This window comes from Schistocerca nitens, chromosome 4 (assembly GCF_023898315.1).
Source record: "Schistocerca nitens isolate TAMUIC-IGC-003100 chromosome 4, iqSchNite1.1, whole genome shotgun sequence".
In the NCBI taxonomy this organism is placed as follows: domain Eukaryota; kingdom Metazoa; phylum Arthropoda; class Insecta; order Orthoptera; family Acrididae; genus Schistocerca; species Schistocerca nitens.
Window position 1 is genome coordinate 273,391,785 of NC_064617.1, and position 13,186 is coordinate 273,404,970.

Sequence of the window (13,186 nt, forward strand, 5' to 3'; positions counted from 1 at the left end):
TGTACCGTGCACTATTCAGTGTCCCCTCGACGATCACCAGTGGTGTACGGCCAGTGTAGGAGATCGCTCCCCACACCATGATGCCGGGTGTTGGCCCTGTGTGCCTCGGTCGTATGCAGTCCTGATTGTGGCGCTCACCTGCACGGCGCCAAACACGCATACGACCATCATTGGCACCAAGGCAGAAGCCACTCTCATCGCTGAAGACGACACGTCTCCATTCGTCCCTCCATTCACGCCTGTCGCGACACCACTGGAGGCGGGTTGCACGATGTTGGGGCGTGAGCGGAAGACGGCCTAACGGTGTGCGGGACCGTAGCCCAGCTTCATGGAGACGGTTGCGAATGGTCCTCGCCGATACCCCAGGAGCAACAGTGTCCCTAATTTGCTGGGAAGTGGCGGTGCGGTCCCGTACGGCACTGCGTAGGATCGTACGGTCTTGGCGTGCATCCGTGCGTCGCTGCGGTCCGGTCCCAGGTCGACGGGCACGTGCACCTTCCGCCGACCACTGGCGACAACATCGATGTACTGTGGAGACCTCACGCCCCACGTGTTGAGCAATTCGGCGGTACGTCCACCCGGCCTCCCGCATGCCCACTATACGCCCTCGCTCAAAGTCCGTCAACTGCACATACGGTTCACGTCCACGCTGTCGCGGCATGCTACCAGTGTTAAAGACTGCGATGGAGCTCCGTATGCCACGGCAAACTGGCTGACACTGACGGCGGCGGTGCACAAATGCTGCGCAGCTAGCGCCATTCGACGGCCAACACCACGGTTCCTGGTGTGTCCGCTGTGCCGTGCGTGTGATCATTGCTTGTACAGCCCTCTCGCAGTGTCCGGAGCAAGTATGGTGGGTCTGACACACCGGTGTCAATGTGTTCTTTTTTCCATTTCCAGGAGTGTATTTGAGGGCATTATTAACTGCACAATTTGTCTCTTTCTCCTAATCGTCTACACTTCTCTCAGTAATTATCTCTGGACTGGAGCTGAAACAGTGCCTTACCATGTACCATCTCTGAACTATACTCTCAGATGCCTTGCTCTCCATCTTTGTCAACTCTTGTTGTCACTATATTTGGGTCTCTCTCATACTGAGTGACTTGCCATTCCCTTTTAACCTTCTCAAAAGGATCCCCCTCTCCGCTCCAACGAAGGAACAATTAGTTCCAAAAGCTAGGCAGTGTGCATCTTTTACTTTAATATGTGTTTATAGGCAGTTCTTCACATTTCACCTCCTGTAGCACTTCTGTCTCATTTATTAGTTTTCTCAACTAAATCTTCCTTTGATACAATTAGAACTTGTAAGACATGCTCAGGTTCCAAGCCTAATGAGATCATGGAAAACATGACACTTATAAAGTAGATTCACTTCCAACATCTTCACCAGGAGATCAGGACATCAGCTTGCCATGTCTTTTTCATGATTTTACTCAGCTGGACATCTGAGAAATTAGTATTAAAATATTTCTTCCTTTGCAGAGCATACAATTTAATAATTTAAAAATCTGAAGATAATAATCATAAATTTAAGAATGAGAATTATGTTGCCCTGTTTGTTTCTTGTTTCAATGATGCAACTGATTTAGCTAAAGATTATGACGGTTATAGGAGCAAAATTTCATCTATCAAAAGTGTTTAATGAGAATGGATATTATTATTAACTATCTGGCAGTAAGTGTACACATTATTTCATTTTAAAAAGCAATTATCTATTTTCAGCAATGATAAAAATTCTAAAAGAAATTAATAATAAGTGAATTTATCACATATTTCTTACTTTTGGAACTGAGCAACAGTGTGTAAGAGGTTGGATCAAGGTAATTCATCTTAAAAGAATCCCAAGAAAATGATGATTACAAATATAACATAATAATTTAATTCATACCTTTATGACAGGTTTTCCCTGAATGGCCAGGGGGACATTTGCATGTAAAACCTCCATGTGACAACATTTCACATGTTGAACCAGATGCACACGGATGAGATGCACAAGAATTCAATTGGTTCTCACAGTTTACACCTACAACAAACAAATAATTACTATTTTTGGCACATACCTGTATATTAAATGTAACTGAAGTATATTAATATTTGTACGCCTCATGGAAAACTCTTACACAACATGTTTTCAAGATATGTAATTAACAGCAATAAAAATTCACTAAATTGTTATAAGTGTTCATTTTTAACATAAAAATATGTGTTCTCCCATTAACATTCAGATCTTAACGAACAGAACAGTAACACAGTTTCAGCTGTTAGCTGGCCAAAGTGGCCGTGCGGTTCTAGGCGCTGCAGACTGCAACCGCGAGATCGCTACGGCCACAGGTTCGAATCCTGCCTCGGGCATGGATGTGTGTGCTGTCCTTAGGTTAGTTAGGTTTAACTAGTTCTAAGTTCTAGGGGACTAATGACCTCAGAAGTTGAGTCCCATAGTGCTCAGAGCCATTTTTTCAGCTGTTATGGAGGACAGAAACACTGAAGTCTTGTCAAAGAAACTGTAATGGTACTTGACAATTTTAGAAAAGCGAGGAAAATTGATATCGATATTACTGGATTGGTATTTGATCCTACTCTGATGAAAATTGGCACTGCCAGAAATTAAAGAAAAATGTATAATTTTTGAACAACTGTAATCATCAGTTTTAGAATTTTGTACTAAGTAGATACCATCAATATTGAGAAGCATATCACACACCTATCTCACACTTTGTTTTATTTCATAGTTAGTGAGAAAGAATGCAAAAAGTTATGACACTGATAATGTTTGTGGTAAAACTAGTGTTCATTTACCTGTTACTGATGCACAGAGAAAAGGATGAGAAACCCACAAATTTAAAAATGTGGTGAGTCTTCACCTTTTACATTTTCTTAAAATATCTTCATCAAGATGAAGATGAGGAAATAGAAAAAGTGTATGTGTCAAAGGAAACATCATCACTACTCTGAATTAAGAAAGACACTAGGTACTACAATTAAATTAAAAATGCGCTGTCAGCTACGATTCAAATTTTAAAGTACTGTTAAATGAAAAGATTGTATGGCACTAATGGTCAGAAGACCCCATCTGTTTGGCTGACTGGTGCAAGTCTTTCTATTTGACACCACTTCATCAATTTGCCTATTTTTGTGATGAAGATGAGATTAAATTATTAGGACAACATAAACATCCAACCCCTAAGTGGAAAACTCTTGGACACAGTCAGCTATCGAACCCAGGATCTCGGGATATGGAGGCAATGACGCAAACCATTAGACCTGTAGCTGTGTACAGTACTGTTAATAATGAGCTGTTTGTTAGCAATAATTTAATTACAGAGTCTATACGCAAAGAAAGTATATTATTCTCCTGAAAGATAGTTCTCATCTTTGACTACTGACTTCTGTCACATCATTATTATCAGTGTCAGTATATGAAAATTGGTCACTAGTCTGTCGTTCCTTTGATTACATCTGATCCAGGATCTACAGCAACTTTTTCTTTCTTTCAGTACCTGAAATTAACTGTTTGTGTTTGCAGCTCATTGTCAGCACTATGATGGAATTTTATAAACAGCTGTCAGTGATTTAACTGCTTTTTTACAGTTATGTCTACTAACTTTGCTTTAACCATTTCTGGATTGGTAGGTGATAAATCAACATCCCTCTATGACCACACATATTATTTCACAACAAAATTTTTATGAACTATTATACACAGGCATTAGGCTATTGCACCAATATTTAGAAAGTAAGTTTCCCATATCGAAAAAAGATGCCAGCCAGTACATTGCAAAAGGAGGTAAAGGGTTGTTGCCTCATCAGGAAAGAGGGAAGGAGAGGGAAAGACGAAAGGATGTGGGTTTTAAGGGAGAGGGTAAGGAGTCATTCCAATCCCGGGAGCGGAAAGACTTACCTTAGGGGGAAAAATGACAGGTATACACTCGCACACACACACACACACACATATCCACCCACATATACACAAACACAAGCAGACATTTGTAAAGGCAAAGAAACTCTTTGCCTTTACAAGTGTCTGCTTGTGTCTGTGTATGTGCAGATGGATATGTGTGTGTGTGCGAGTGTATACCTGTCCTTTTTTCCCCCTAAGGTAAGTCTTTCCGCTCCCGGGATTGGAATGACTCCTTATCCTCTCCCTTAAAACCCACATCCTTTCGTCTTTCCCTCTCCTTCCCTCTTTCCTGATGAGGCAACAGTTTGTTGCGAAAACTTGAATTTCGTGTGTATGTTTGTGTTTGTTTGTGTGTCTATCGACCTGCCTGCACTTTCGTTCAGTAAGTCACATCATCTTATGTATATATAGAGACACACACCGGGTGGTCCACTGATAGTGATGGGGCCAAATATCTCATGAAATATGCATCAAACAAAAAAACTACAAAGAACGAAACTTGTCTAGCTTGAAGGGGGAAACCAGATGGTGCTATGGTTGGCCCGCTAGATGGTGCTGCCATAGGTCAAATGGGTATCAACTGCGTTTTTTTAAAATAGGAACCTCCATTTTTTATTAAATATTCATGTAGTACGTAAAGAAATATGAAAGTTTTAGTTGGACCACTTTTTTCGCTTTGTGATAGATGGTGCTGTAATATTCACAAACATATGGCTCACAATTTTAGACAAACAGTTGGTAACAGGTAGGTTTTTTAAATTAAAATACAGAACGTAGGTACGTATGAGCATTTTATTTCGGTTGTTCCAATGTGAAAAATGTACCTTTGTGAACTTATCATTTCTGAGAACGCACACTGTTACATCATGATTACCTGTAAATACCACATTAATGCAATAAATGCTCAAAATGATGTCTGTCAACCTCAATGCATTTGGAAATACGTGTAACCGCATTCCTCTCAACAGCGAGTAGTTCGTCTTCCGTAATGTTCGCATATGCATTGACAATACGCTGACGCATGTTGTCAGGCATTGTCGGTGGATCACGATAGCAAATATCCTTCAACTTTCCGCACAGAAACAAATCTGGGGACGTCAGATCCGGTGAATGTGCGGGCCATGGTATGGTGCTTCGACAACCAATCCACTTGTCATGAAATATGCTATTCAATACCGTTTCAAGCGCACGCGAGCTATGTGTCGGACATCCATCATGTTGGAAGTGCATTGCCATTCTGTCATGCAGTGAAACATCTTGTAGTAACATCGGTAGAACGTTACGTAGGAAATCAGCATACATTGCACCACTTAGATTGCCATCGATAAAATGGGGGCCAATTATCCTTCCTGCCGCACCATACATTAACCCGCCAAGGTTGCTGATATTCCACTTGTCGCAGCCATCGTGAATTTTCCATTGCCCAATAGTGCATATTATGCCAGTTTACGTTACCACTGTTGGTGAATGATGCTTCGTCGCTAAATAGAATGGATGCAAAAAATCTGTCATTGTCCCACAATTTCTCTTGTGCCAAGTGGCAGAACTGTATACAACATTCAAAGTCATCGCCATGCAATTCCTGGTGCATAGAAATGTGGTACGGGTGCAATTGATGTTGATGTAGCAATCTCAACACCAACGTTTTTGAGATACCCGATTCTTTCGCAGTTTGTCTGCTACTGATGTGCGGATTATCCACAACAGCACCTAAAACACGTACTTGGGTTTCATCATTTGTTGCAGGTCTTGGTTGATGTTTCACATGTGGCTGAACACTTCCTGTTTCCTTAAATAACGTAACTATTTGGCAAATGGTCCGGACACTTGGATGATGTTGTCCAGGATACCGAGCAGCATACATAGCACACGCCCGTTGGGCATTTTGATCACAATAGCAATACATCAACATGATACAACCTTTTCTGCAATTGGTAAACGGTCCATTTCAGCGCAGGTAATGTATCACGAAGCAAATACCATCCGCACTGGCGGAATTTTACCTGATACCACGTACTTATATGTTTGTGACTATTACAGCGCCATCTATCACAAAGCGAAATAAGTGGTCGAACTAAACATTTATCTTTCTTTATGTACTACAGGAATATTTAATAAAAAATGGGGGTTCCTATTTAAAAAAACGCAGTTGATATCCATTTGACCTGTGGCAGCACCATCTAATGGGCCAACAACTTTTTCTTTTCTTTTCTTTTCTTTTCTTTTTTTTTTTTTTTAAAAAAATGGCCAAATGCAAGTAGGACTTGTACACTGAGGGTTCTGGGCAAACATAATTATGTGTGTATGTGTATAGTTCATCCATGCTAGGAACTGAGAATGTCTTTGTTTTTTGCTCGTTTTTGATTTAGGTACTGGGATGATATTGGTCTGGGAATTCCAGGACTGTACAAAAATTTCCACAGTAGTTCCTCAGACTAGCCTGGGCACCCAAAAAGAAGCAAGTAAGGCACTTCAGTTTATATATGTAGATACAGAAGATATAATAAAATATTGTTTATTTACTTATTAAAACATGACTGCAACTTACATTTTATACTAGCATGCAGTAATAGCATGCAGTAAAGTTCATCTATAATGCTTTTGATGGACAATGAATCCAATGTACATTCTAATGGCAAAAAGATATTTTTATGTGATATAATTACATTTAAAATCCAGGATGGAATAATGACAGTATTGTGATGATAGACTACCACTTACCATATAGTGGAGATGTTGAGTCACAGACATGCACAATGAATACACTGCTAAACAAATACGCTTTTGGCCAAAAGATTTCTTTCTTGATGCCCAGAGACAGTGGTCATGTGTGTGTGTGTGTGTGTGTGTGTGTGTGTGTGTGTGTGTGTGTGTGCTCCTCCTCATGTATGTTGTTCATTTCAGAAGAAGGCCTTTTAGCTGAAAGCTTACTTTTTCACCAATCTTTTTGTTGTGCCTTCTGCAGCTCAACATCTCCACTATATGGTGAGTGGCAATCTATCCTTTTCATTATATTACAGTTTAACCATTTTCAGATTTTTTACTTTACTTATTCTGCAAAACCTTACTTATTGTCAAATTTCATTATTCTACATCAATGAGGCATACCCTTTTCATGAGTGAGTTTCCGAGTATCAAAATATGTGACATAAATGGCCGAATCTTTTGATTGCATTCACTCAGATGCTTAAATTTTTTACCCTGCCAAGGGGACATAGATGTTAGTGAGTGATATAAATTTGAATTTGATATGCCAACCTGTTCATGAGGAAAATGGGTCTTGATGGACAGACTTGAATTGACTTAGCAGCTTAAATTCTTGACACTACCAATGGACAATAGACATTAACATGTGGCATAAATTTGAACTTGATATGTCCACCCATTCCTGAGAAAAAAGATTCGTAACAGTCAGACTAACAGACAGATGGACAAGAAAGCAATCCTACAAGGGTTTCATTTTTACAGACAGATGCACAGAAACCTAAAAAGATCTGCCTACCAAGTAATCATTTTCATAATGATGAAAATATATGACTAGCTACCAGACATTGGTTCTATTCTGTTATATGTCAGCCACACAAGGGTCTCAATTCTAGCGGAATTTGCACAGAAAAATAACCCAACAATTGCTGTATCTTTCCAGCCAGCTATGTTTAATTTCTCTGTATGGCCCTAGGGAAACTTGCTTTCTAGATGGTATTAATACATAAGGTTACTGCAGCTTTTTGTGGCATATGTGGAGAAGGCACATATAAGAAGATCATTACAATAATTTGTAACACAATATGATAGAGTTATTACATTTATAAGAAAGAACTGAAGGTGTAACCTGTAAAATCATGATGACATGAACAAGTGTAGTTGTCAGTTCCTACAACACTGCATGATCCACCATGGAGACACGGCAGGTTAGCGCAAGGGCTGAGACCACATTCACGAACATCTGATGCCCGCACTACCTGTGCATCACGACCCTCGTGGAGCTCCAGCCATCGTTGCCCAAGTCTCATTGCGTAAATGCAGCCAGTCAAACCAACTTCTGTGCCAGCATTTTCAAATACCCTGCACAACAACCAAACATACTAATAACTAGCTTTAATGTATTACCACAAGTTGTTTTATTCAGTGGTATCACTTTATGCACATTTTGTGGCTGCATTTCAGATATATGAGTACATAAAAAAGTAAATATGATGCACAACAAAGTATCACACTACATTTCTAGTTTCAGTCACTTTTATTGTATCAAATATCAAATTGTTGCATGTTTAATGCTGAGTGCAATAATTTCTTTCCCCTACCAGTGTGTTATTAATGTTAAAGTCAAATACATGGAAGAAAGGATGTGTGGCTTTTGCTACTGCACAGGTAACTTTGGTAACCTGGCAGACACAAACTTTTATCAAGCAAAGTAGCACCTATTATCACACCACTTTTATGTTATGGATGAAAAAATAAAATCTTCAAAATAACAACAGCTTCATGGGCAAAAATACAAAATGTGCTAAAAAAAATATTGTAAGCAGTTGACCAGAAATTTATTGCATGTCACATTTTGGACTCCTATGTCTCTTCTGACTCATAGCCTAAAGTGACTTCTCTATTTAATCCCTGAATAGTCCTGTATACACCATCCAAAGCTGTACATACTTTTTTCCATTCATTTGACTTTAACAACACACTGGCAGTTGAAAACAATTATACATCTAAATTTCTTGATGTAATAAAAAAGCATGGCTTCAGATTACATTTCTGTGATGAGACCAGAGTAATTGCACAGTCAGCAAATAGTGTTGATAATACTGCAACTAAGTACATGTTAGATGATGTATATTTATTTAGCTTAGATTTAAGAATCTCTTGACCACTCTCTGTTATTCACTGAACTATCAGAAATGAGCAGGGAAATTTCTTCTGAAAATGAACTTAAAAGATAAATAAATAAATACTAATAAAAAACAAACTGATCATATTTACGAGGGTAATCCCAAAAGTAAGGTCTCCTATTTCTTTATAAGTACATAGACCTGTTTATTTCTACAATGGTTTACATCAGTTTACAGCTTGAACATTTAGCTATTTTTTGACATAATCACCATTTCCGTCAATGCAAGTTTGAAGATGCTGTGGCAGTTTTTGTGTGCCCATGTCATACTAGCTCGCCGCCACGCTGTTCAGAAAATTATGAACCTCTTCTTTCACTTCATCATTGGAGCTGAATCGCTTTCCGGCCTAATGTTCTTTTAACCTAGGGAACAGGTGACAGTCACTGGGCACCAAGTCAGGACTATAGGGTTGGTGGGTGATTATGTTCCACTGAAACTGTCGCAGGAGAGCAATGGTTTGCCAAGCGATGTGTGGGTGAGCGTTGTCATGGACAATGTGTACGCCCTTGCTCAACATTCCTCTTCTCTGGTTCTGAATTGCCCGTTTGAGCTTTTTCAGAGTCCCACAGTACCTGTCAGTGTTAATTGTGATCCCAGCGATTCAGCTCCGATGACGAGGTGAAAGAAGAGGTTCATAACTTTCTGAAGAGCATGGCGGCAAGCTGGTATGATATGGGCATACAAAAACTGCCACAGCGTCTACAAAAATGCAGCAACAGAAATGGTGATTATGTCAAAAAATAGCTAAATGTTCAAGCTGTAAACTGATGTAACCCATTGTAGAAATGGCGGCAAGCTGGTATGATATGGGCATACAAAAACTACCACAGCGTCTACAAAAATGCAGCAACAGAAATGGTGATTATGTCAAAAAATAGCTAAATGTTCAAGCTGTAAACTGATGTAACCCATTGTAGAAATGGCGGCAAGCTGGTATGATATGGGCATACAAAAACTACCACAGCGTCTACAAAAATGCAGCAACAGAAATGGTGATTATGTCAAAAAATAGCTAAATGTTCAAGCTGTAAACTGATGTAACCCACAGTAGAAATAAACAGGTCTAAGTACTTATAAAAAAATAGGAGAACTTGCTTTTGGGATTACCCTCGTAGTAATAAGCTGACAGAGGGAGGCAACTTGATAATAAAATAAACTACACTCCTGGAAATTGAAATAAGAACACCGTGAATTCATTGTCCCAGGAAGGGGAAACTTTGTTGACACATTCCTGGGGTCAGATACATCACATGATCACACTGACAGAACCACAGGCACATAGACACAGGCAACAGAGCATGCACAATGTCGGCACTAGTACAGTGTATATCCACCTTTCGCAGCAATGCAGGCTGCTATTCTCCCATGGAGACGATCGTAGAGATGCTGGATGTAGTCCTGTGGAACGGCTTGCCATGCCATTTCCACCTGGCGCCTCAGTTGGACCAGCGTTCGTGCTGGACGTGCAGACCGCGTGAGACGACGCTTCATCCAGTCCCAAACATGCTCAATGGGGGACAGATCCGGAGATCTTGCTGGCCAGGGTAGTTGACTTACACCTTCTAGAGCACGTTTGGTGGCACGGGTTACATGCGGACATGCATTGTCCTGTTGGAACAGCAAGTTCCCTTGCCGGTCTAGGAATGGTAGAACGATGGGTTCGATGACGGTTTGGATGTACCGTGCACTATTCAGTGTCCCCTCGACGATCACCAGTGGTGTACGGCCAGTGTAGGAGATCGCTCCCCACACCATGATGCCGGGTGTTGGCCCTGTGTGCCTCGGTCGTATGCTGTGCCGTGCGTGTGATCATTGCTTGTACAGCCCTCTCGCAGTGTCCGGAGCAAGTATGGTGGGTCTGACACACCGGTGTCAATGTGTTCTTTTTTCCATTTCCAGGAGTGTATAATAAAATAGATATGTTACTGAATATGTAATACATTATAAAATCATACTGTGAAGGCAATGAAGCATATGACAAACACAAAGTCAATTTTAAATCATAAAAGTAAGACAGAAGCAGTGCAGTTAGTTGTTAGGTCAGAATTAGACAGTCTAAAATTAAACTAAATGATAACATTATTGTATATTCTGCTCAAATATCAGAGCACATACATGAATTCCTCATAAATATAGTTGAAGCAGATGTTGTTATAGTAGGTTATCAGTATGAAGTACTTGGACTTCACCAAAAATCTGAATATTTTAAAGGATGTGAAAAATGCTAGGTCATAATTAAAAAACAAAAATATTCTGGGTCAGATGGGATATCCACTAAAGTAATTAAAATGGTATATCAAATAATAGTAACTACACTAACTCTAACAATCAATCAATCTTTTGAACAAGGGTGCTTTCCTGACAAGTTTCAGTAGACAGAGATTGAATCTCTGATTGAGAAATGGTCAAGAGAAGACACTGGAAACTGATATTATTTCTGTTCTTCCTAAACTGTTAGAGAAAGTAGTTGCCATCCAGCCTCAAAGTATTCTTGTTAAACGTAATATTATTCTAGGTAAGCAATTAAGATCCAACAAGGAAAATGCAGGGTGCATGCAAAAGATAAATAAATGTGACTATATTAATATTGGGTTGCTGTTCATGGTATTTAATATGCTTTGATACTGGTGAAGTTTTATCACAGATTTTTGATGTGTCTCTTGCATTTGATCCACTAGTTGGAAATGTGTGTTTTGAGGTAGATGAAGCACAATTCAGTAAATCATTTGTACTGCTTGTCTATGTTGATTAATTACAATATTTTAATTAATGTAATTTCACATAACAGGGTTAGGTACTTGGCATTAATTGTTTCAGCAGTTTTGAACATCAGAGACTAGTAATGATTCATTCTAATGGCACATCAATAAATACCAGCATCAATCTTCCATTGACAAAGGGACAGTTTAGGCAAGTATTTTGCAGCCTTATCAGTGTCTGGCCATTAGTCAGTTCAGTTCAGTTGTGGTTACTGAACAATCTCCATTTTTCTTTTTATTACTACTGAGCATAAAAATTTCTGTTACTTTAGAAAAGGGGAATGTTTACTTTCTGATGAACTGCTAACAGCCAGCTAGCCTTTGGCACTTGATTCTCAGAGACATACAAGTTCACAAGGCAAACAATCAGTTAAGTATCTGTGGAATTAAAGTATGGCGGAAAACACTTTATTTTGTATATGTTATAAATGAATGCAACTGTTTAATGTGTAGACATAATAATGAGTGATATGATGTCTCATGCAGCTGAACATCAGCAAGTGTGTGAAACTTCAATAATTATTCATGATAATGTCATAAGTAATCTGACTGGCTCTATGGATTTGCTTTGCAATGTCAAACTTAAAAAAAGGGGACTTTCTAGTGATACAGCATATATTGTACTGTGATTTTCAGAGAAATCAAGTTATCCAGTTTCCTTTAAGCACTCAGAATGTGTGGCATTATCCACATCCTTTGTCTTTTACAAGTCCCAAGCAGTTTGGTAAGAGTTAATCTCCATTACTGGTTGCTGTTACTTGTGATCAATGGCCATTAATCCATGTACAAAACCATTTTGTAATAATATTACAATTTTGAGATCATTATATGATTTGGCTATTTACAAAAATGTCAACATAAAGAAAAAGTAGAATACCTCATAATTTATATGTTGTTGTTATACAATAGCATGGTGTTTGATCATTCATATCGTATTTTGATATTATGTCGGGGTGTACACACCTCACTCTCTGATAGACTAGCATAATGTGGTAATGTAGAACCTACTTAATTTAAAAATTCGGCATCCATTTGCAATGATTTGATAGTTTAACTAACAAATGTGACTCAAATGTAACATTTTGAGATCTTTCTACTGATTATAAACCGAGCCACAAGTTCCTTGTGATTCATTTATAAGCTGAAGATATAAATTTGCAGATGCATAATTTAAAAGTGGTGGTAGAAGTGCTGGTATTTACGTTTCTCTGGGTGGCCTGACTACATCATTTGCAGTATCCACCATCAGTTAGTGACGTGATATATTCAGTATTGCATTTCTGAGTTCAATGGAACACAATCCAAAATAGAAAAATAGCAAAATGCAGGAAGCCGAAGGTTTGAATTTAATGTATGCTCTATGACAAAAAGATAATGCACCATGAAAGAATTATCCAAATTGAACAGAAATTAGTAAATGTGATGTTCATGTACAAACAAACAATTACAGTTTCAGGAAAACTGGATGATTTATTCAAAAGAAAGAGCTTTACAAACTGAGCAAATCAATAATATGTTGGTTCACCTATGGCCCTTATGAAAGCAGTTATTCAGCTTGGCACTGATTGACAGTGTTGTTGGATGTTCTCCTCAGGAATATCATGCAAAATTCTGTCCAATTAGCATTTTAGATTATCAAA

At 39.0% G+C, this 13,186-nt stretch overlaps 1 protein-coding gene across 1 annotated transcript in view; it reads right to left on the reverse strand.

The window, feature by feature from the left end:
• LOC126252249 (agrin-like) overlaps nt 1-13,186 on the reverse strand; it is a gene marked incomplete at its 5' end in the record, with an annotated part of 306,781 nt that overhangs the window by 69,820 nt on the left and 223,775 nt on the right. The window contains 2 exons of the mRNA XM_049953122.1: nt 1,889-2,023; nt 7,731-7,963. Of these exons, the coding sequence (XP_049809079.1) occupies nt 1,889-2,023; nt 7,731-7,963 (368 nt within the window). The remainder of the gene's footprint in view (nt 1-1,888; nt 2,024-7,730; nt 7,964-13,186) is intronic.